Source organism: Lactuca virosa, chromosome 3 (assembly GCF_052849685.1).
Source record: "Lactuca virosa cultivar CGN04683 chromosome 3, Lactuca_virosa_CGN04683_v6, whole genome shotgun sequence".
NCBI lineage: Eukaryota > Viridiplantae > Streptophyta > Magnoliopsida > Asterales > Asteraceae > Lactuca > Lactuca virosa.
Window position 1 is genome coordinate 33,289,549 of NC_136428.1, and position 23,999 is coordinate 33,313,547.

A 23,999-nucleotide genomic window follows, 5' to 3' on the forward strand; every position below is an offset into this window, starting at 1 on the left:
CGCACCATTGGTCGCTTTTGTACATGCTTACTGTACACAATACAGACTCATATATATTTTCGAATAATCAACTCTACCCTAATTCCACAACCAAACAAGGAATAGGAAGTAAGGCTAAGCTGATCATTCTAAGGCTATTTAATCCCAACCATATACAACGAATCAACATGCACACATCAATCACACAATCAGGTAACATATAGCAAACAATCCCCTATATCATAAGGCATCACCGAAATCAGACACTTCTATCCAAAGGTCCCTATAAGAACCCCAGATTATCCACTAGCATGCTTTCTAACAGTTCACATATCAACAAAATCAAAAACTCAGCACATATAACAAGTATGGGTATTTTGGTAACCACTATCCTGTTGGGGCTCTGGCTGACTGTATATATCCAATCTTCCTGTAAAACCAAATTTAAGTTAAGGTCCACATTCTCGATCCCAATCCAACAATCAAACAAGAACATAACAAGAGACTGAGCCTATGTCCCTAACCCAACCCTTTTATTATAAATTATTTTTCAAAAACGTTTTGTGTAAACTCTCGGATCCTAGTTTGAGATTGGATTCACACAAGTGTTCCTCCAATTCGCTCAAACCGGGCTCTGATACCAACTTGTAACATCCCGTTTTCTCAACCAAAAAATTTAATTTTATTAAAGGAAAACTTCCCAATTATAAATCCATTATTAGGAAAATCGTTTATTCCAAAGTACATTTATTGAAAATCATAGTAATATAAGAAACGTGGAATCCTCAATATTGCTAATGAGTGTGTACAATCCCGCCTTTGCCTTCCCACAATCACCAATAAAACCTGAAAAACATAAACATCTGGGTAAGCACAAATCTTAGTGAGTTTTCCCCAAAACTCCCCATACGATAAACATACAAGCATTCATAACGGCTTACAGTCATAAGATTGGAATGCCCAGACCCAATCACTCCTCGGACTTGAATGCCGACATGCAACGAGTCTAATATGCTCTTCCCGAGCCTCCATGCCTACGACTTACAGTTGGCTTGCACCAAGTATCTTGGGCTATAACACAAAGCAGGACCGCCTCAACCCACTACCACCATATGTTGACATATAAACAATCAAGGATCAAGTAGACACATAATACATGCAAACATCAATCATACAACTCACTACCACCTTCTAGTCCTCTCACAACATACTGTCCTACTACCAGATAACCTCCATGAAATGCGTAACCATAAGCAACCAGAGGTGAGATAGCCACCCAAACATATGATCCTACCCTAGAGCCACAACCGAACAAGGAACAGGCAACAAAGCCTAGATCAAGAGTTCTCAGGCTATCCTACATGACTACATAGAACCCCTAGGGCACTCTACTAGATGATAACCAGTATACCACTAATACAACATCCTATCATATAAGGACAAATACACAGATCTAGCAGATCACTATAGCACAACAACATTCTATATACCAGGATACAGATCTAACAGATCACTACAACATAGCAACATCCTATATACCAAGATACATATCTAACAGATCACTACAACACAATAATATACTAAATACCAACAATCCAAGGAATGTATTTTTGAATTAGTGTCTAAGCCCGTAAGTATAATTGGTATGTACTTGACCCGACTTGGCATGGTCCATTTGGGTTGCACTTCACCGGAACAATTATATATGGATAGTATTTTGAGAATAGTATGTTTGTGATTTATATTAATATATTATAAGTTCTAATATATTAATATGGAATCATATTATTTAATTAGTATTGATCAAGAATTAATTTAGAATTAATTTAGTGATCAAAAGGAACTAATTAAATATGGACTCTTATATATATATATATATATATATATATATATATATATATATATATATATATATATGGAATGGGCCAAATTCATTTAGGTTGGGCTAAGCTTTCATGGATAGTCCGTGGAGTGTTTAACACATGGATCATATGGAAATGAAAGGTTATGGGTATTAGGGTTTACATGAATGTAACCCTAATCCTCCATACTATATAAAGAGGTCCTTGACACTTGAAATTGGCACTAGTGTGTGAGGACAAAGGGTGGGCCGATTTCTAAAAGTGCTTACTATTCTCTCAAGTTTTCCAAAGTGTTTTTGGTGATTTGTGATTCCACTTGAGGCATCCACATTATTGGTGCTAGGCTCTTGAAGCTCCAAGGAATCAACCACAAGCAAAAGGTATGTCATCCCACTAAGTTTTATATTACAAGTTACCCGTTGTATGCTAGTTAGGATGAAACCTTGGAATATTGAATATTTGCATGTATAATAGAGAAAACATAGATCCAAGATTTATAGGGTTGCATGTACACCTTAGGAGTGTTAGAATGCTCAAAACCCTTCAGTGGTATCAGAGCTTAGGCTTGTTTTCTTTTATACTTGATGCAAATTGCTGAAAATCGAAGTTTGTATGTTGTCTGGACAGCTGACTCGCCGAGTCCATTAAGGGACTCGACGAGTCCATGCCTAAATTCATCCAACTCGTCGATTTGGTTCATGCACTCGACGAGTTGGACCCCCTGACAGCATATCTTTGAGTTTTAAGGCTGAAATTGGTCTAGAATCATTACCTTAAACTGTTTTGGACTTATAAAACCTGTTTTTGATGTGGTAATGATTATGGTAAATCAATTTCAAAGTTGTTATCAAAATTTCAAGCTTTATGTGTGTTTATGTAATTCTTGAAATTGTTGATATGATTGTTCATACACTTATGAGTTTTGGTAGATCATAGGAATTGTTTGCAAAAATTGTTTGTTAGTTAATTATTGATCTAAATGTTTTTTAATGGAGTCCATAATTTGTCCTCAAGTTATGGATTACCAAAAGACATTTCTTTTAAAGATTCATTAAAATGCATAGGTTACATAATTGAAGAGTCTTTATCATAAATAGTTTTATGGACTCCATAACTTGTCCTCAAGTTATGGATGTTCAAGAGTCTCTTCATTAAAGTTTTTTTTAAAACCTTAATTAAACTCATAAGTTATGAAAATCCAAAAGTTTTTTGAATTGTTCGAAACTTGCCCTCAAGTTTTGGAATTTGTAAAGTCTCACACACACTTTAATTCCAAACCCTAGAGTTTTAAAAGTTAAAATTCAACCCTTATACTTTATAGTATTATAAGTTAATAATATATATATGTATAAGAGCAAGTCAGTCTTACCGTTAGTAGGCCTCATTCACGAAGTCGGTCTATAAGGGGGGTATAAGGTTGTTGCCTATAAAATGGCAACTTAATGGGTGTCCACTCTCACCCACCGCTTCCTTGACTGGTGGAGAGTCGTTAGCCGAACGGGTAGGACAAGGACTATAATTTTCATTATAAGTATAATGATAAATATAAAGTAACTAAACCTTTTATAAATTCCCAATCTTAGTTACTTTAGGAAAATGTGAATTTGGTGCTAACTCATGAAATTACACTTTGCACTTTGCTTAAGTCGTTAGTGGAGCGTGTGTGGTTAACCGGCACACTAACCTGGATTTAACAAGGTAGGTAAAGGGTAACTTAATGTTTATCATAGAATCGGTGGAGCACGTGTGGTTAACCGACACATCGATTAAGTGATAAATATTAAGGGTACCAAGTATATTTGCATGGTTATTCACACCTTGTTTTGTGATCCTCGACATCCCAGTCACAAAACTTGAGAGGGCACAATCGAGATTGAAACATGCCATTGAAAAGTTCAATGAATCTCAAAAGATCTAGGAATTTAAAATCCAATTAAAAACCTAATAAATTATTTCGTTTTTCTTGGTGGAAATTGGTGAATCGTCATCCGCATACCTTCAAATATTTTATAGTTTGGATTACGACATCCCTCTTCCAAGTTATAAAATATTGTGTTGGGTCCTGGCCTTAATATTTCATATTGGGTGTTCTATTAAGGATTTAAATCAACTAACTTGAATTTCTCCCATTGTAGATGTCTGGTTCAGACAACTATGATCTTCCCAAATCCCTAGGAACAAGTTTTCCTGATGAAGATGATGTCCCGTGGTTGGTTCATGGAAATCATACTTCTCTTCCTTCACCTCCTCCAATTATTCTCCCTAACCCACAAGTTCTTGAATAGTTCAAGGTCACTCAAGCCCTATTGGCAAGCAAGGTCTATGTGTGCTCACATCTTGGAGATGAAGTCACATATTGACAAGCCGGGAGAGTTGGGTGTCAAAGTCTTGAGAAAGTTGGTTGTTAAATCACTATCTAAGTCACATAGTGAGTTTCCTTTGGGACTACTATGAAACAGACTATGACATGACCCTTAATGATCTTATCTATTTGCTAGGTGCTGCCGAATCAACAATGATTTGGAGCACTGGTAAAGCAAATTTGATTAGAAGATCAACTTCCCAAACTTCCATGGACATTGACAATGGTAACATTGAAAATCTAGAAAAGCTTTCTCTTCCCAATGGAAAGGGATCGACCATAGTCAACTCGGTTGACCAAATGGTAAAGAGAAAGGCTAAGTCTGAAACAGTCTCGTGTACCATTCCCAAAGAGTCCATACGCTTATATTGCCAAAGGAAGGGGCATTGGTTGCAAAGCTGCCCTATTTACCTGAAATATCATAAGGTTGGTCAAGTTAAAAAGTTTGACTCTACTTCAGGTAAGTCCACTATCTAACTCTGTTAAGTTCCTATTTGGAGATTCTTATTACATGATGTGATTGGGTCACATGTTGAAGTTTTAAGAATCAAAGAAAAGAAAGGAAACTTAAAGAAGAGTAAGCTGATTCTGATCGCGAAGATGGATGGTTCGGTGATCAGAATTTTTGAGCTGCTGCTTAAGAGTTGTGATAGATTGCTTAGGAATAGATAACAACATTGTTTTCATATGCATTTGCATTGTAAGGATAAGTTTTTTCCGCAAGTTTTAAATAAAAGAAAAGTTTCGTTTTTTTATTTATTTAAGTATCCTTACAATGGCATTTGTGAAAAATTGTTGCTTATATGATTCCGTTAATAGCAATATCGGAAAATGGATTTGATTCTTTCATTTGTGGTAGTGTCTAAATTTACCAAATAAGGAAAGATTCTCATCACCCAAGTTTCAGTTGGATAGAAACTTGGAATCATGCAACTTGTATTGTATGATGAATGAGAATTTTCATCTTTGGAAAATTAGGACTAATTCCTTGTTCACATGTATAGGTGAGTCAAGTGAAGGACTAAGGGATCGAGTACACATTCTTGTGCACTGGTCAAGTCCAGCACAAAGATCGATAAGACTATTCGTAATGATTTACTAAAGTTTAGTAAATATGGTTATACTTACAAGTTTAAGTATAATTCTGTAACATTGGAAAAGTTTCAGTGTATGGCAGAACGAATGAGAAGAATCAAATTAGGTAGAAAGATAAAAAGTTTCTCAAATCTGAAAAGATGGGAGAGTACTTTAGTATCATGTTTATGATCATCTTAATGATTATGAAACCATATCACAACTGATTCTCTAAGGACATCTTAGTGCATTTGTTTGACTAAGAAGAGGAATCGTGAATTGTTGAATTGGTTAAATCTAAAGATGAATCATACTTCGTTCCAAAATTGAGTCTTAGAGTAAAACTCCAAGATTGTAACTTGAGTGACATAATCTTGAGAAGGTTTATAACACTTGTCAAATGTAAGAGTAAAATGTGTCCTACTCTTGTACATTTGAAATTGGTAAGTTGTGATGTTTTGGATAAAATAGAGACCAACTTAGGCCAATTGTGTGAAGTGTTTGTCTTGATAAGAATCCACACTATCTCTTGAATATTTGTTTTGTCAAGCAATGGGTCTTGGCAAGAGAGTCTTATATGTCAAGAGGACAGTGGGAGTCTAAAAGATCTTGAAAGAGTCTAATCAAGAATAAAACCTGTAGTTTATCACTAGCACACGACTTGAGGTTTATAACCTTTCGTGTTGACATATTCCTATTTCTGAGACCATTCTAGTGAAAGTTGGCTTTGCATATGAGTTCTGAGAGTTCTCAATTGATTGCATAACAGCTTGGAAGCAATGGCAGGCCCTTGTGCTGCCAGGTGGCAAGAAGTTAAGACTGCACAAGTTCAGTCCATATGAATTTGTCACTAACCGTGTCTTGTGATTATGGTTTTGACAAATTAACATGGAAAGGAACACATACACCATAAAATCTAAGTGTCATAAGGTTTCTCTTCGATTAATGAAAATGATGATGAGGAAACGCTTTCACTAAGAGGTTTTAAGTAGATAGCAATTGTGATATTTGCATTCTTAAAGTCGTTAGTGGAGTGTGTGTGGTTAACCGGCACACTAACATGGACTTGTGAGAAGTGGCAAAGGTCTAAACAATTGAGACTATGATTATGGAATCCCTTTTCATAGTTCTGAAATTGTTTAGACACACATGTGTGCTATCTAAGGAAAGGTATATGATTTTGATAAAGTTTTATCAAAGCATCTCGTATCAGAAATCTGAACTTTGGTAAGAAAGTCAATAAAGTATTGATTTCTAGAAGTCCAGCTGATTTCTGAGTACATGTCAAAGCTAGTGTGAGCATAAGTGTTATGCGAATAATCGTCATGTTAGTGGGAGCATGATAATTATGATAAGTGTTTCAAGTTAGCAATATTAATTATAGAAAACAAAAGTTTCAATTGGGAAAAGTTGTTTTGCTATAATTAAGGGAGAGGAAATTATACTTCATTTCAATTCTAAAAGCTTAGATTGAGATTTTAATCAAATTTAGTCAAGTATATATATGAATGTTATGTTGGAATGGTTCAACATAAGGAAATTCTATATGTGGGAACATTGTTTGCGTTCTAAAATTCGATTATGATTACGGCATCCCTTTTCATAATCTGAATTGTGAGAACATGACAAATAGAAATAGAAATATTATAGCAAAAGACTGGTCTAGTATCATGTCTTTATGTGAGACATCATGAATCGTGTCCCATATGCTTCAGATATAGGGTCGATTGCATGTGCTATAATATTCATTTGTTCTAAATTTTTCCAAATGCCTAGAGCATTAAGAGGGAAAAAGTACTAGAACTAGATATGAGTAATTTGATTAAGCAATTGTCGAGGACAATCTAAGGTTTACCAAAGATTGGTTGCTCAGGGACAGTTGGAAGTATGGTGTAAATTTTTGGAGAGGACCATATTGACATATTCTGAAAAGAGGCAACTCTTGTTCAGAAGTGATAGTCAAAATGAGAATATGGAAATATTCCCATAGGTGGAAGTTATTCATTAAATCTGTGTAAAATTAGAAAACTTAATGCAAGAAGGATGTTCAAAGCAATGTACTTTGAATTTGAGACTTCGTTTCCATGGAATGATCTCCATTGGAATACTCTGTAACGACTGTTGACAAGTCTTTGTGACTTTGTGCATAATCATTACAAGAGAATTAGTGCATATAAGTTTAAAATCTATCAGATTCCGGTAAATAGTAGGAATTTGGAATTCTTACATTTACGATAAGGATTTGGGATTGTGAAATGAGAATCATTGGAATTATGTTCAATCGATCTATTTCACAAAGTAAAAGATCATAGACAAACTTATTGTGCATACTTGGTGTATGGCATAACTAATGTTTGGACAAACATAGTGTGCATACTTGGTGTATGGCATGACTATTGTTTGGATAAACATAGTGTGCATGCTTGGAGCATGGCATGACTATTGTTTTGATTCAAGTATAAAGTTGATTAGTTGAAACATTATACAATGAATAATGTGTAATCAATATGGTGATAAATAAAAGGTGTTCTATTTATATTCATAAGTTCTGAGACCATATTGGATTCGATTATTCTTGTGTTTCACTTTGCATGTTTTGACTTCCAGAATAACTAGGTCATTCTTCCCAAATGACTAAGTTATTCAAACCATCCACAGTCGATAATATGTTGGAAGTAGGTATTAAGGCAAGACTGTCATGAATTGGGTTTGTAGATGTCTAAGGTGTTGGACATAGAAAGAGTTGCTACAACATTCATGAGTGCTCATAAGTTCTGAGTATTGGATTAAACCCACGCTCATTTGAATCACTTCATGGATTTTATCACGAGTGATCATGAGACGATAATATCTTATATTCTTCAAACCTAGAGATATGAGTTGTTTCCTATGAGTTGGTTATACATTGATTGTACGAAAACGCATTGGTAACTCGATGTTATAAAACGTGCCTTTGTGTATGATTCAACAAGTAGTATAACAAGCATATGAGTCAAAGTTTATCCATTCCTTTTACCCTTAAAGAGATAATAGCGATATCTGTGGGCCCCTCGATGATTTAGTGATGACACCCCGAAGTGCTTGGCCAAGCCTGGACTGATTTGATTTGTTCAATTAGTCGGTCATCATAAATCGGAAATCGGGAAACAACAAATGGACAGAGAGAATGATTATAATCTATGTCTCAGTCCATATGATATCTAGAATGGAGGAATATATGATCCCTTATCTAATGGACAAGTCATTGACTAAGGTCAGAGTTCGACAGCGGCTTTAAGAGATACGATTGCTAGTCGGGTTTTGGAGTCATACGCAATAATAGTTTTAGACTTATCCAAGTGGGAGACTATTGGATTAGTGTCTAAGCCCATAAATATAATTGGTATGTACTTGACCCGACTTGGCATGGTCCATTTGGGTTACACTTCACCGGAACAATTATATATGGATAGTCTTTTGAGAATAGTGTGTTTGTGATTTATATTAATATATTATAAGTTCTAATATATTAATATGGAATAATATTATTTAATTAGTATTGATCAAGAATTAATTTAGTGATCAAAAGGAACTAATTAAATATGGACTCTTATATATATATATATATATATATATATATGGAATGGGCCAAGTTCATTTAGGTTGGGCTAAGCTTTCATGGATAGTCCATGGAGTGTTTAACCCATGGATCTTATGGAAATGAAAGGTCATGGGTATTAGGGTTGACATGAATGTAACCCTAATCCTCCATACTATATAAAGAGGTCCTTGGCACTTGAAATTAGCACTAGTGTGTGAGGACAAAGGGTGGGCCGATTTCTAGAGGTGCTTGCTATTCTCTCAAGTTTTCCAAGGTGTTTTTGGTGATTTGTGATTCCACTTGAGGCATACACATTATTGGTGCTAGGCTCTTGAAGCTCCAAGGAATCAACCACAAGCAAAAGGTATGTCATCCCACTAAGTTTTATATTATAAGTTTCCCATTGTATGCTAGTTAGGATGAAACCTTGAAATATTGAATATTTGCATGTATAATAGAGAAAACATAGATCCAAGGTTTATAGGGTTGCATGTACACCGTAGGAGTGTTAGAATGCTCAAATCCCTTCATGCATAACCATATATACTAATAGGTGAGATAGACACCCATACAGGTGATCCAACTCTAGAGCCACAACCAAAAAAGGAGCAGCCAAGAAAGCCTAGATCAAGAGTCCTCAGTCTATCCTACATGACTACATACAACCCCTACGACACTCCAATAGATGATAACCAAAACTAGTGGGCCAGCTTTGGTGCCTTCGACCTACGAGTACAATGAGGCAAAACTCACTTGAATCTAAGAACCTTGAAACACTGCGATACGCTCCCTTCTACACTGCTTGCTCATGCGAATCCGCTAATCATCACAATCAGGTAAAACCTTAACCAACAATCCAAAACCCTCAAGTTTGAACCAAAGTCAAACTTGGTCAAAAAGTTAACGGTCAACGGAAGTCAACAAAAGTCAAATTCCAAGGCTGATGAGTACGCCCAACGTACTTAACGTATGCTCAGCGTACGTGACATGTCCTCACTCCTCCATTAAGAACCTTATCCATTAAGGCCTTTTATGCAGAGCTCAGATCTAGACTCATAACATCGACTTAAGTCATAAAGTTTCCACCTTTATGACTTTCCATGGCTAGAAAAGGTCCAAAAGCTAAAATCATAACTTATTAATACATTAAAACATCATAAATCTTGCATGGAATGGATATAAGGACCAAGATCACATTTTTATGGTTCCTAATAGCTCCATAATGGATAAGTTTGCAACTTTATGCATTAGGATGATCCAAACAACCAATATCTAGTCTTTAAGTATCAAAGGGACCAAAAATGCATCTCTGTCAACTTAATCCATTAAGTCAAAGTCTCCAACCTTCAGATCTGAATCAATATGATGCTTAGATGGATAAAGTTTTCAATTTTATCCATAACAAGGTCACAAATTTTTCAAGATCTAAACTTTATGCACTAAAGTGACCAAAAGCTCATAACACCCAAAACTAGCTAGATCTAACAAATGCATCGTCAAGATTCAAACTTTATACCTCCAGAAGAAAGATCAAGGTGAACAAGGTCTGGATCTACAAGCTCCAATGTAACCAACACTTCTCCAATGAGCTCCTTCTTCTCAAAGATGCACCAAGAACACTCCAAAGCACTTAAAAACACCTTCTTTTTTTTCACAAGGCTCAAACTAGGGTTAGGGTTTCAAGGAAGGACGTTGGAGAGGTGGAGGCTGAGAATGGAAAGGGTTTGGGGAAGTTAAGGAGCTTAAATAGGGCTCAAAACCCCGAAATTAGGGTTTGGGTTCTGATCGCGTACGCCCAGCATACCAGGTACGCCCAATGTATACCATGTACGCCCAACGTACTAGGCTAAACCCAAAACCCTCCTAACTTCTAAAAGTCATAACTTCTTCGTTCCAACTCCGTTTTCGACGATCGTTATAACCATGAAAAGGTATTGAAGAGCCCCATAATATTATCTAAATATATTGGACTAAAAAATTTCTCGAACAAAAATCCATATTTCATGCAAGAACCCGACCTATGACTTTTCCCTTTCTACCCTTCAACCCAAAACACAATTCAAGGGTTTAATCTATTAACCATAATTACCTCCTTCCACAAGGACTAAACTTTGTCTCCTTAAGACCCAAAGCCTTTACACAATCGACTTCCGGCCCATGACCCTGAAATAAGAAATGACAGGAAACAAGATGTTACATAACAAAACCATCAACTATATAGTTCGAAAATCATCAAAGTATGTCATAGTAAAAAATAGTTATTAGAGTACAATCCCAAAATCATAAAATGCAAAACACAGGTGGATGTGATGCGATCATGCCAGGCCCTTCCCCTTTGAACCGGAAGTACCTGAAAAACATTTAAACGAAAACTGTAAGCACAAAGCTTAGTGAGTTCCCCAAAATACCACATACCATACAAGCAACGAACCCTGCCCAATGAGTATAACAAGCCTCTCCCTAACTCGCATAATGGTCCCCGCCCACTGAGTATAACAGGTCTTACCCTAACTCACATAATGAGCCCCGCTCAATAAGTATAACGAGGCCTCGCCCTAACTCGCATAACGGGCCCCACCCAATGAGCATAACAAGCCTCACCCTAACTCGGCATAACGGGCCCCACCCAACATACAAAACATGTAAGTATCACACAAACAACTAACATCCTACAAACATAATCCAGTGGGCCTGTATTGGTGCCTTCTATCCACGAGTATAATTAAGAGACTCGCCTCAATCCGATGATAAACAATCACATACACATGTTGCTGCTACAACGACTCCTCACACTAACATGTTCAAACCAACCCTAATTACTATTTAGGGTAATAACCCAAAAATAAAGGTATAAATCATAATCTCCCTTACAAAGGGTAAAATACCATTTTACCCTTCCCACTCTGGACCCAACTAACCATGGCCCAAGGCCCAAACTAGCCCACGACCCAAAAATGGCCCAAATAGACTTCCAGTGAGTACGTTGTGCGCATACCACACATACGCCCAGTATACTGGACTTTCATAGAAAAGAGACGCGGGCTAAACCCGTTACGTCGTGCGTACCTAGAGGGTACGCCCAACGTACTCGTCTGTTGTCTAAAAATTACTATTAAGCTCTTAATTCTTAAAGATCTTTCGTCCAACTCAGAGATCTTAATTTTGGGAAGGTCTTAATTGATAAAGTCAACTACTTTAAGCTTTTTTAAGGCTTAATAGAACCCAAAACTAAACCCTAAGTCCTTAACACTCTTAAACAACCTTAAACTATTGCATAAATGAAAAATAACATAAAAGACTCCATTTTTATGGCTCAAGATCCTCAGAAAAACATCATAAAGTAAATAACTTGAACTCTGGAGTAGCTTATACTTACAAGAACCAACCCTTGGGACCAAAATATGCCAAAACCCTAAGCTAATCTAGATCTAAGCAAAAGAGTCATAAAGGTTGAGACTTTATACATCAAGAAGGATGATCAAGATGAACACAATCTGGATCTACAAGCTATGGGCTCCAAGCACTCATTCCAAGATCTCCTTCTTCACTATAACACACCAAAAAATCACATAAAAGCTTGAGATTCTCACAAATGAAACTAGGGTTTCATGGAGGATGAGAGGGAGGGTGGTGGCTGATGACAAGAAGGGTTTCCAAGGATTTAAGGTCCTTAAATAGGGTCCAAGAACCTTAAATCAGGGTTTGCATTCACCATGAGTATGCCCTGCGTACTTTAGGTATGCCCAACGTACTCAAGAGAAATCTCGTGACCACGTTAATGAGCTACGCCTCGCGTAACTCTTGGTTACGCCCCATATATGACCCTCTTATAAAAAATTAAAATATACATATTAGCTTTAAAAGAATTTACCTGCGATCCGGGTGTTACAAGAAACATCTCGTGAACTAGAAAGATAAGACAAATTATGCTTTTATTAACGCAATGGTAGAACAACATGAGAAAGGAAATATGATTAATCGAAATTTTACTACAGAAGAATACACAAATATGGTTGAGGAGTTCGATAAGAAACTTAAAATGAATTCAACTAAAAATAATCTAAAGAATCGTTTGAAAAGTTTGAAAACTTCTTTTTCATAATGTTATGATATGTTTCGTGGAATTTCATTGACTGGGTTCGGTTGGAATGGTCAAACCCAACTAACTGAAGCAGACGATCAAGTGTGGGATCACTTAATTAAGGTTAATTTTCGTCTTATGTTGTATTTAGCTTTTTTTTATATTTATGTTATTATTTAAAATTTTAATTGTATTTGTTTTTTTAAACAGTCAAAGCCTGAAGCAGTTATATTGAAGGCTTCGATCAAATGTTGGTGTTATTTGCAAGAGATACAACATCGGGAGAACATGTTGAAACCACAAAGGAGAGAAATGCCCGATTGAACAAGATTGCGGACATCAAAATAGAAAGTATTGAAAATTTTGATGACTTATTGGCAAGTAATGATGCTACTTTGGAGATTATGAATGATGTCGGTGTTATTTGCGAGAGATAGAGCTTCGATATCTCCTACGTGTTTTTCACTTGAACAAAATTCAAGTGTGAAAAAGTGCAAAAGTAAAAAAAGAAAAACTCGTAGATGAAGTAGAAGATGAAGCGGAACCTGAACATGAAACTTTTGAAACAAAGATTATGAATGATGTTGGTGATGTGGCTAATGTTATGAGGGAAGGTAATAAATTTTTGAAAGAGCTTACCATCACAAGTTAACTAGTGATGAAATTTATCAAGAATCACAACCGATGGGTTTGGAACCCCATGAAATACCAGCTGCTCTCATGTATTTGGCTCGTAACCAAGTAGATGCGAGGATATTGTTTAGTTGTCCAGTAAACATATACATATAGAAGGATCTACTAAAAACAATGATGAGTGTAGGTAAATGAGTGAATTAGGACAATAAGTGTTGGTTTCTTGTTTCTTTAACTTTATATGGTTGATTTTTTTTCTTTTTTGGTTTCAAGAAATGAATTTTGGTTATAGAGTATTGGTTTGAATAAGTTATACTGTTTGGGACAATTTTTAAAGTTTGGTAAGTGTGAATGTCTCTTTTTTATGTGCTTGAGATTTTTAGTGGCAAAAATTTTGATATGTGATTGTCATCTCTTGTTTAATTAATCATTTTGATATATTTGTGTGTAACACAGTGTTTCGAATCGTTTCATAATTCGGGGTCGTGACCCGAAAATCAGTTATCATAAGGCTTCATGCCTTGGGGGAAAGAGAGATTTAGATCCATTCGGATGTGGGTAATGCAAATTAGGTGATCCGAGAGTTCGGTTGGTGCTTTGGAGCCCAAGGGTATAACCGTAAAATTATAGTTCGGGCCTTTTATGAATTTTGGATTTAAGTTCGGAAAATTTTAAGGAAAAAGAGAGTTGATAAGGTTGTAGAGCTTCTCATTACCTTTCTGTGGATATAAGGATCGTCGAAATCGGAGTTGCAACGAAGAAGTTATGAACGTTTGAAGTTAGGTCGGTTTTGGGGCTTAGTCTAGTACGCTGGGCGTACCTGGAGTACGTTGGGCGTACTAGACATACCTGGAGTACGCTGGGCGTACTTGGAGTACATTGGGCGTACGCTATTAGTGCCCAAACCCTATTTTCGTGGTTTGAGCCCTATTTAAGCTCCTTAACTTCCCCAAACCCATTCCATTCTCAGCCTCCACCTCTCCAACACCCTCCCTTGAAACCCTAACCCTAGTTTGAGCCTTGTGAGCAAAAACAAGGTGTTTTTAAGTGCTTTGGAGTGTTCTTGGTGCATCTTGGAGAAGAAGGAGCTCATTGGTGAAGTGTTGGTTGCATTGGAGCTTGTAGATCCAGACTTTGTTCACCTTGATCTTTCTTCTAGAGGTATAAAATTTGAATATTGATGATGCATTTGATAGATCTAGCTATTTTTGGGTATTATGAGCTTTTGGTCACTTTAGTGCATAAATTTTAGATCTTGAAAGTTTGTGACCTTGTTATGGATAAAGTTGAAAACTTTATCCATCTAAACATCATATTAATTCAGATTTAGAAGCTTAAGACTTGGACTTAATGGATTAAGTTGGAAAAGATGCACTTTTGGTCCCTTTGAGACTTAAAGACTAGATCTTGGTTGGTTAGACCATTCTAATGGATAAAGTTGGAAACTTTATCCATTATGGAGTTATTAGGAACCATAAAAATATCATCTTGATGGGTTTTGATGAACCATGCTTAAGTTGATGTTCATATTATGGGTTTAGATGGATAAAAACGGGTTTTGGGTCCCAGTAAGTCATGCAAAGGAGTAAAGTTGGCAACTTTATGGATTAAGACCTTATTTGGAGGTTAGATCTGAGTTTCGACGTTTTGGTCTTAAGCATTAAGTGCTTAATATGAAGTTTTGGTCATCTGATGAGTACGTTGGGCGTACGTATGCGTACGCTTAGCATAATGCATGAAGTCCTCGTCCTTGAGCTTTAGCAAGTTATACCTTGTGCTTCAGTGGGCCGTACGTGGGGCGTACGAGTTGGGTACATAGGGCGTACTCTCGAGGTTTTCTTTTGGGCCTTGGGTCTTTTGGAGTTTGGGCCATGGGTTATTGGATTAGATATGAGAAGGGTAAAATGGTCTTTTACCCATTGGAAGTATAGAATATGGTTTGGGACCTTGGATTTTGGGAAATTGTATTAAATTATTGATTTGGGATATTTTGGTTATGTTCAGTGTGAGGATTCCGGTAGCAGCAGCGCGTGTGTTCCGGTTATCTCGGATTGAGGTGAGTCTCCTCCTAGTGTTTAGCGGGTCGAAGGCACCAATGTCGGCCCATGATTTGTGGTTATTGGTTTGCTAGCTGTCTGTGTGACCTTGCATGTGTTATATGTATACCGGGCGGGGCCCGATGCCAGGCGGGGCCTGATGAGTGTGTTATAGTATGGTAACTGTCACTGTACTTGCGGTTCGAAGACACCAATGCCGACCCAATGGATTATGTTAGAGTATGTTAATTGTCTGTGACTCTTGCATGCCTTGTATGTGTTTATATGTATATCGAGCGGAGCCCAATGCCAGGCGGGGCCTGATGAGTGTATTGGGTGGGGCCCACCGCATGTTACTGACAAATCTGTTCCAGGCGGGGCTTGATGTATGTTTGATATGTATGGTATGAAGTATTTTGGGGAACTCACTAAGCTTTGTGCTTACAGTTTTATAGTTATGGTTTCAGGTACTTCCGGTTCGAAAGGGAAAAACCCGACTTGATCGTAGCGCATCCACCCATGTTTCCACACTTTGTGATTTTGAGATTGTACTTTGATATGCTTTTGAATGATCGAAAATGATAAATGGTGTTTAAGGTTGAATTAAAAATGAATTTTTTACCTTATAATTTTTGGGACGTTACATTGTGTCATACTTGTCGCAACAGACCAAAAAAATAAACTGTATTGTTGCAAACGTTGCAAATTGATGAGCAAATCAATTGGAAAAATGAGAAAATCATATGGTCTCATCATTGCAAATGATCAACTAGGAAAACTGAGATTTACACACGGGACAATGATGTGGCTTCTTAGCAGAGGCTCTGTAATTATTTTGTAGGACCAGGTTATTAGGATATAAAGACATACTTACAACAAGAATATTAATGAAAATAAGAAAAATATTTGTGCAGAAATATACTGGTGTGTTTTAATACCAATAATTCTAAAGTTGTAATTAAGGGTATAATTGTAATGTGTTAGTTTTGTTTTCCTTTCCTTTTAACCCGGGTACAAAAGAATTTTCTCTTTCTTTCTTTCGAACACGAAAACACAAAAATACAACTTTTCATGTTTCTTTCCTTTATTTAAACATCGGAGGATTAGACGTAAAAGATAACCAATTTTAAACCACACACCAAAATCCAATATTTTTGGAGCAAAACTCCCCCCAATTTATTTATTTATTATACTTTTGACAATACTAGAACCATTTTTGCATTTTTCTCTAAACATTAAAATAGACTTTAGTTGAAGCAAAATTCTTTTATTATTTTTTGTTTTCTTGTATAAACTTTTTAGTATAAAAAAGAAAAAGAAAAAAAAAAAGAAAGAGAAAAAAAAACCATTCGACTTCGAAAACCCTCATTTAAACTTCCTGCTTTATTTGAGTCGCTACGTTAATGGAAGCCTCGACGTCCATTCCATCTTCGGCGGTTAGGTCATGGAGGACGATCTTTTTGACATTGAGGGACGAAGTGCAGAACTCTCCAACTGGTTCTACTGTCGTTCAGCTCCTTAACAATCTAATTTTCTCCCAATCTGAAACCCTGATTGCCGCTATCCCCAATCTCCCTGTCCATGAGGTACGGAGCCGTTCTCTTTTATGTCGAAAGTCTCATTCGTCTGTTGTTCATACACACAAATGTATTTGGATTTTCAGGTCACCTCGGATGCGATGTTTCTTTTGGAATTGGTCGGGCCCATATCGAATTCCAGAGGGGATGAGGATACTCGTCATGCGTTGGTGCAGCTATCCAACCTGGTAACTCTTACTGTATAAATCTTTATGCCTAAATCATGTCCATGCGTGCTCTGTGTCTCATTATACTTGATATGTAACTCAAAGCTCAATGGGGGTAGACGAGTATGTTGACACAAGTGAAGTTTAGAAACCCCTTTCTTTTGAAATTTACAACCCTTTCACCCTCTCACTCTATTCCATAGGATTTGTACTAAGGTAAAAGCTTGTTGAGCCACAACTTAAGTTGAAACGTAATAAGGTTTGATGTTCTAGGCTTCTAGCAATTAAGTTGGGTGAAAGTATAAGTTTGTTCCTTGTTTCCGAGCTTAAAGTAGAGAGTGAAAGAGATTTTTGGGCATTTTCTTAGGTGAAATCAAGATTCCATATTCCATGAGTGTTTGGCAAAATGAAATCCGATGGAATGGGATTACAAATTTCATTTGACCTGATGGGATGAATTCTGATGGAATGGCATTCCTAGATGTTGTCTATGGAATGTTCAATTCCTTCTAAAATTCCATTAAAATTCATTATATGGGAAAAAAATACTCTTTATTATATTATTATCATTATGATATGATTACAATTATTATTTGATTTTTTTTAATTATTTTATAAATACTTATATCATGATTAATTTATAACACAATACATTTTTTTGTCATTATTTTTATGATTGCTATTACACTATTGCTATTGTTACATTCATATCTTTTTTTTTTTTTATATTCTTATTTATATTTTTACTTTTATTTATTTATTAACATTATAACTTCTATTAACATTATAGCTTTTCTATCAACCCAAAAAATCATAAGGGAGTTAAATTAAGGTTAGTTTGGATGTTTGTATTATTTACATATTAATTCCAAAGATATGTCTGTTACCAAACATTAAATCCAGGGATTGCCAACCAAATGCATGCACATTCCATTCAATTCCCTCACAATTCCAATTGTTTTGACAATTCCATTCCCTCATTATTTTTCTTGTGTCAGATTCATAGCTTCAGCCATCTCATTTCTTTCAAAGTGACATCATCAACATGGGGTCTTATACTTCACACCTTTGGAGGAATGGTGGAAATGTTTCTTGGCATAGCTGGAATAAAAAGAGATTCTTCAGATAATATTTCTGTCACTGAAGCCACCAAACACTGCTTAGAGACTGTTAGGTTTGTTTTTTTTGCCAAACATATTGTTTTCTTTTTCAAATTTATTTTATAGTTCTACTCATTTAAAACTTTCCAAGCTTCCAGGTCTCTTGTTGATGCTAATCAGAGAACAATTACACTATCAGACAATGTGCAACTGTTAAACTTTCTTCTCAAAATAGTTAGATTATCTCATAATATTCGAAAAAGCAGTCCATGGGAAATTCAGACAACTGTTTTTACAATGATGAGTGAAGTTTTTTCAAGAGTTGGGACTTCTTTACCAACTGACCATTGGCAATCAGCAGTTGATGTGAGCATTTTCTCTTGCATGATTAACAAGTTTTCATTCTTTTTACAGTGTTTTGTTAAAATTTATCTGTCTACTGTTTCAGGCTTTCAGAAATACTCTGGATGTATTGGCAAGTAAAGGTCCACTCATGGAAGGCAATGTAATGGATAGGTAGTCTTCTTTTGCTTCTCACTCAGGTAACTTATTATCTAGACAATCATACTGAACTTGATCAGTAAATGAATGTTGCAACTATTCTGCAGATTTTATACCTCACTCCTTCATTCCCTGCACTTGGTTCTAGTAAATGCAAAAGGATCCCTTCAAGACCATGTAACTTTTTCTCATTCTTGGACATAATTTTGTTATTGAAGATATTCTTTTTACCAATTACCAGTATATGTATTCTTACAGGTTGCTGGTTTTGTAGCTGCATTAAGAATGTTCTTTGGTTATGGTCTTACTAGTACGTCACAGATTGTCTACACAAAGGAAGTTAGGATGCCAAGCCTTAATTCTGAATCAGCTGGATCCAGTAGTGGGCCCTACAGGCCTCCACATGTGCGTAAACAGAGCCAAAAAGGGATGCAGTCAAAAGATTCCAAATTGGAGTTTTCACATGCAGCTTCTATAGGTTATATGTCATCTGATTCTGATTTTAGTGACAGTGATGGATCAGCTAAAGGTATTGGTAATTACCGAAGCTCTAAGATTAGAGTAGCTGCCATTGTTTGCATACAGGTCTGAGTGTATGCTACTTTTTTTTTTTGATACATATAAAAGTAAGCATGGTTATGTATTTAAAATGGGAAACATGTTTGATTTTGTGTGAAAGGATCTTTGTCGATCTGATCCAAAGTTATTTACTGCCCAATGGACAATACTTTTGCCCTCAAGTGATGTGCTTCAAGCAAGGTAAAAGACAATGTTTTTTTATTGTATTAATTTTGTATTTTTTATCATTCTAGTGTAAATGTGTAATATGTTTGACAGGAGGTATGAAGCAAACCTGATGACATGTTTGCTATATGATCCATATCTTAAGGTATTAATGTTGATTTTATACATTCATGGGATGCATTTAATATGTATGGATTTCAGGCACGTATTGCATCTGCATCTACTTTGGCAACCATGTTGGAGGGGCCCGCATCTGTTTTTCTTCAAGTAGCTGAATACAAGGAATCTACCAAGTTGGGATCTTTTACTGCTCTTTCCAGTTCACTTGGTCAGATTTTGATGCAACTTCACACCGGTATCTATCTGTTTTTTTCTTTCAACATGAGCATTTAATTAACTTCCCTTTAATCTGCTCACCTTTCATATTTTTTTTACTGTTCTTTAATGTCTTTAGGTATCCTGTATTTGATTAAACATGAAAAAAACAGTGGATTCCTAACCTCCTTGTTCAAGATTCTCACACTTTTGATCTCATGTACACCGTAAGAATTCTCATAATCATCATTACCTCAATGACACTCTCTTGTATTATAAGCTAATGATTACTGTATTCACATCATTATCAACAGATACTCAAGAATGCCTGATCAGTTGTTGCCTACTGTTATCTTGAATCTTCATGAAAGGATTGTTGAAGGCTTTCTTTCTCATAATGATCAAACCGGGCTGCTGGTCAGTCTTCTCATATCACATTTTCTGATTTTCTTCACTTATTTATTTATTTATTGTTATTTGTAGCAACTAATGCATATATGAACAAAATTATTGCAGGCTGTTGCTCTAAGTTGCTTAATGGATGCTTTATCTGTCTCACCTTCTTCACTCAAAGTGAATGAGATGTTTGTTATAGAAATATCTATAGGTCAGATATTACAACTCTCTCTCTCTCTCTCTCTCTCTCTCTCTCACACACACACACACACATTTTTACTAATAAGCATATCCCTTTTACAGGGCTTAAAATTGAGAAAACATCTTCTGGTCTTCTTTCTACTTTGTTTTATTATTCCCAACCATCTACAAGCCCAACAGTTAGCCTTGAAGCTCTCCAGGTGAATTGACTTCATATTCTCGTTCCCATTGTTATTTAAATTAAGCTGAATTACATAAATGGTCCCTAGTCTTTTGGTGAATTTTCACTTTGGACCCATGGACAATTCATGTGTTGCTTCATATTAAATGAAATTCTTACTAGCTTGCTGCAGGTTCTTAAAGCTGTGGCACACAATTACCCAAATTTAATGGTTCTATGCTGGAAACAAGTCTTCTCTATCATTTCTGAATTTTTGGATCCGATTCTTGAAGGCTCTTCAAGGGTAGGGGCAGTAAATTCCGGACACATTGTAGGGACAATTAGGGAAAAAGTTATAACCAATGCAATCAAGGTGAGATCTGTTTTCTACTTTCTCTCCTGGTTTCTTTCACATTACATATTGAAAAACCTTTTTTTTGTATCATCTGTGACAGCTACTGGATGAATGTCTGCGTGCTATATGTGGATTTAAAGGAACTGAAGATCTTTCTGATGATAAATTACTAAACAGTCCTTTTACATATGATTACATTAAAGTGAAAACAATATCATCTGCTCCATCATATGGATTGGAGAGCCAACCAGTGGCTAATGGTGATCATCCAGCTGGCAGTGAGCAGTGGTGTGAAGCCATTGAAAAGCAGTTATCATCAACTCTCTTTCATACTTCACCCATGGTTAGTTAATAGTTATCTCACTTTTCTTTTTCCATTTTTCTCTTTTAAATAAATAGATTATAATCAGATTTTCCCTTTTTTAGGCGAGGGCTGCTTCAATTACTTGTTTTGCAGGAATAACTTCAAGTGTTTTCTTTTCCCTTCCAGAGGACAAACAGGATCAGATCATCACTTATTCTGTAAGATTCTAAACACTGTTTTACTATAGAAATCAACATTACCATTTTCTTTATTACCCTATTAAAGATCCATTTCTTTTTTAAATTTATATTGTACACTTTTTAGATCAGTGCTGCTCTTGATGATGATGTTCCATCAGTAAGATCTGCTGCATGTCGTGCCATTGGTGTTATTTCATGTTTCCCACAAGCTTTTATGAGGTGCTTTGACTTTTATACTTTATGAGTTTCTATTTTTAAAGAAAAGTTTCTTTATTATTACCATATTAAATATCCATTTCTTTATCTAGTTTATAAGAGCCTTACAAATGTCTGAATTGTACAGTGTGGTGACCCTTTGCAAGTTTATCAATGCTGCTGAAGTCAATAGCAATCATCCATTAGTCTCGGTATTCATTCTTTCATTTTATATTTAAATCTTTTTCTTTAATTATATTTGATGTGTTTTTATCCTGTGAGCTAATTAATTTCATAAGTTATTGTTTATTAGGTTCGCATTGCAGCCTCCTGGGCTTTAGCTAATTTATGTGATTCTGTTCGCCACTGTATCGACAGATTTACCCCTTCAAGCTCTTCTGTAGGTGAGTACCAAACTTCCATTTGACCATTCTACCCCTATGCATTGTTCTTTATTCATAGATTCACTCGTCTTTGATGTGATAGAGTTAAAGGATTGCACCAAAATGGTGTCTCTGTTAATTGATTGTTCTTTACGGCTTACAAGAGATGGTGATAAGGTAAACTTGTGTAACCTCTCAAGATTTATTTATTCATGTAATTATTGTATTTTAAATTGATTTGATTTTATACTTATTAGATCAAAGCAAATGCTGTGAGAGCCCTTGGAAATCTTTCAAGATTTGTTCCATGTTCAACTCAAGATTTCCATATTTCTGTAGAAACTGAAAGATGTCTGACATCAACTTCATTTCTACAACTAATGTGGGAAGATTTCTCTTGGTTGGAAAGAATGGTGCATGCATTTCTTTCTTGTGTTACAACCGGAAACGTCAAGGTACACTTTCAAACCCCAAAAAATAACTTTTACGGTTTTACCCTTTTTAACTTTTTTTATTTTTTATTTAAAAAAAAAGGTACGGTGGAATGTTTGTCATGCATTGAGCAACTTATTTCTCAATGAGACATTAAAACTTGAAGATACAGATTGGGGTCCTTCAGTTTTCAGTATTCTTTTACTTCTTCTACGCGATTCATCCAATTTCAAAATCAGGATACAAGCTGCAGCTGCATTAGCTGCACCTTCAACTATACTTGGTGATTCATCCATCATATGCTTCATCTTTTCTTATTGAATCATTTTTTTAATTTTTTTTTTTTTGTTTCTGATTGTGTTTTGTGCAGATTATGGGAAGTCATATTCAGATGTTGTTCAAGGGGTGGAGCACACACTTGAGAATCTTGGTTCAGATCAGATGTTTGCTCCTTCAAGTTTCAAATACAGGGTTGCACTTGAGAAGCAGGTTGAGTTTTTTTAATCTTCTTTAATACTAATATCAATCCATTACAATGTTCATTTCATTCTATTTCTATCATACAAAACTAACACCAAGTTAATTCTTTGTTTGATTTTATTACACAGTTAACATCAACCATGCTGCATGTTCTTGGAGTTGCTTCAGGAACTTGTCATCACCCTGTTCATGATTTCCTTATAAAAGTAAGCTCAGCAGCTTATGCACATTTCATGATGTTTTTTTTATCAAAATGAATCAAAAATTGCTCCCTTTGATGTTGGTTTTATAAGTATGTGTTGATGTTATTTTTGTTTGTGTGTAGAAAGCGTTGTTTCTTGAGGAGTGGCTAAGGGGGTTATGTTCATCTGTTATGAATGAAGAATTTGAAGGTGAACATGATGTCACGTGGAACCAAAAGAAAGAGGTAATAAATAGAGCAATAGAGTCGCTTGTTAAGGTATATGAAGGCAGGAATCATCCAGTCATGGCAGAAAGATTTAAAATGTTGGTGGACAAACTACAGGAATGTCCTCTTCCAGAGATCTAACTATACTTGTTTTCTTATGTTTTTTGTTGTAAAATGTGCTTGAGTAGTGTTTGGCAGACTAGCTGTTAGTTGATAAAAAGTGATGTTTGAGAAACTAGCGATAAAGCTAGCATAGAAATGTAAAATGATAATCAGACATGTAGAATAATGATTCAGTATTACAAGGCAAGTATGTAGTATATTTCATTAAATTAAAGTACTAAATAACAGTAAGATTATTTATGGTTAAATGAAGTTTCTTGCATTCCATCATATGCCCAATATTATCACATCTCACTGCTTGACTTGAATATTATTTACATATTCAATGACGTATTGCACTCTTTTCTATC

At 35.7% G+C, this 23,999-nt stretch overlaps 1 protein-coding gene across 1 annotated transcript; it reads left to right on the forward strand.

The window, feature by feature from the left end:
- The first annotated feature begins 16,963 nt into the window (after positions 1-16,963).
- LOC145165434 (ARM repeat superfamily protein) lies at positions 16,964-23,897 on the forward strand. The gene is made up of 26 exons (XM_079084172.1): positions 16,964-17,193; positions 17,271-17,372; positions 18,350-18,525; positions 18,610-18,817; positions 18,900-18,967; positions 19,060-19,129; positions 19,211-19,537; positions 19,632-19,711; positions 19,790-19,841; positions 19,898-20,051; positions 20,151-20,238; positions 20,326-20,428; positions 20,528-20,618; positions 20,711-20,808; positions 20,962-21,141; positions 21,224-21,466; positions 21,550-21,645; positions 21,752-21,846; positions 21,971-22,034; positions 22,136-22,226; positions 22,309-22,382; positions 22,463-22,660; positions 22,740-22,920; positions 23,008-23,126; positions 23,246-23,323; positions 23,443-23,897. The coding sequence occupies exons 1-26, from the start codon at positions 17,011-17,013 to the stop codon at positions 23,665-23,667; spliced, it is 3,444 nt and encodes a 1,147-aa protein (XP_078940298.1). The 5' UTR covers positions 16,964-17,010; the 3' UTR covers positions 23,668-23,897.
- Positions 23,898-23,999: the final 102 nt, after the last annotated feature.

What these genes read in the sequence shown, in the direction of transcription:
- LOC145165434 (XM_079084172.1), top strand. Translation starts at nt 17,011, where the DNA reads ATGGAAGCCTCGACGTCCATTCCATCTTCGGCGGTTAGGTCATGGAGG. An exon ending in TGTTATAGAAATATCTATAG is followed by an intron (nt 20,619 to 20,710) that starts GTCAGATATTAC and finishes TCCCTTTTACAG; the next exon opens with GGCTTAAAATTGAGAAAACA. An exon ending in TTCCCACAAGCTTTTATGAG is followed by an intron (nt 21,847 to 21,970) that starts GTGCTTTGACTT and finishes TGAATTGTACAG; the next exon opens with TGTGGTGACCCTTTGCAAGT.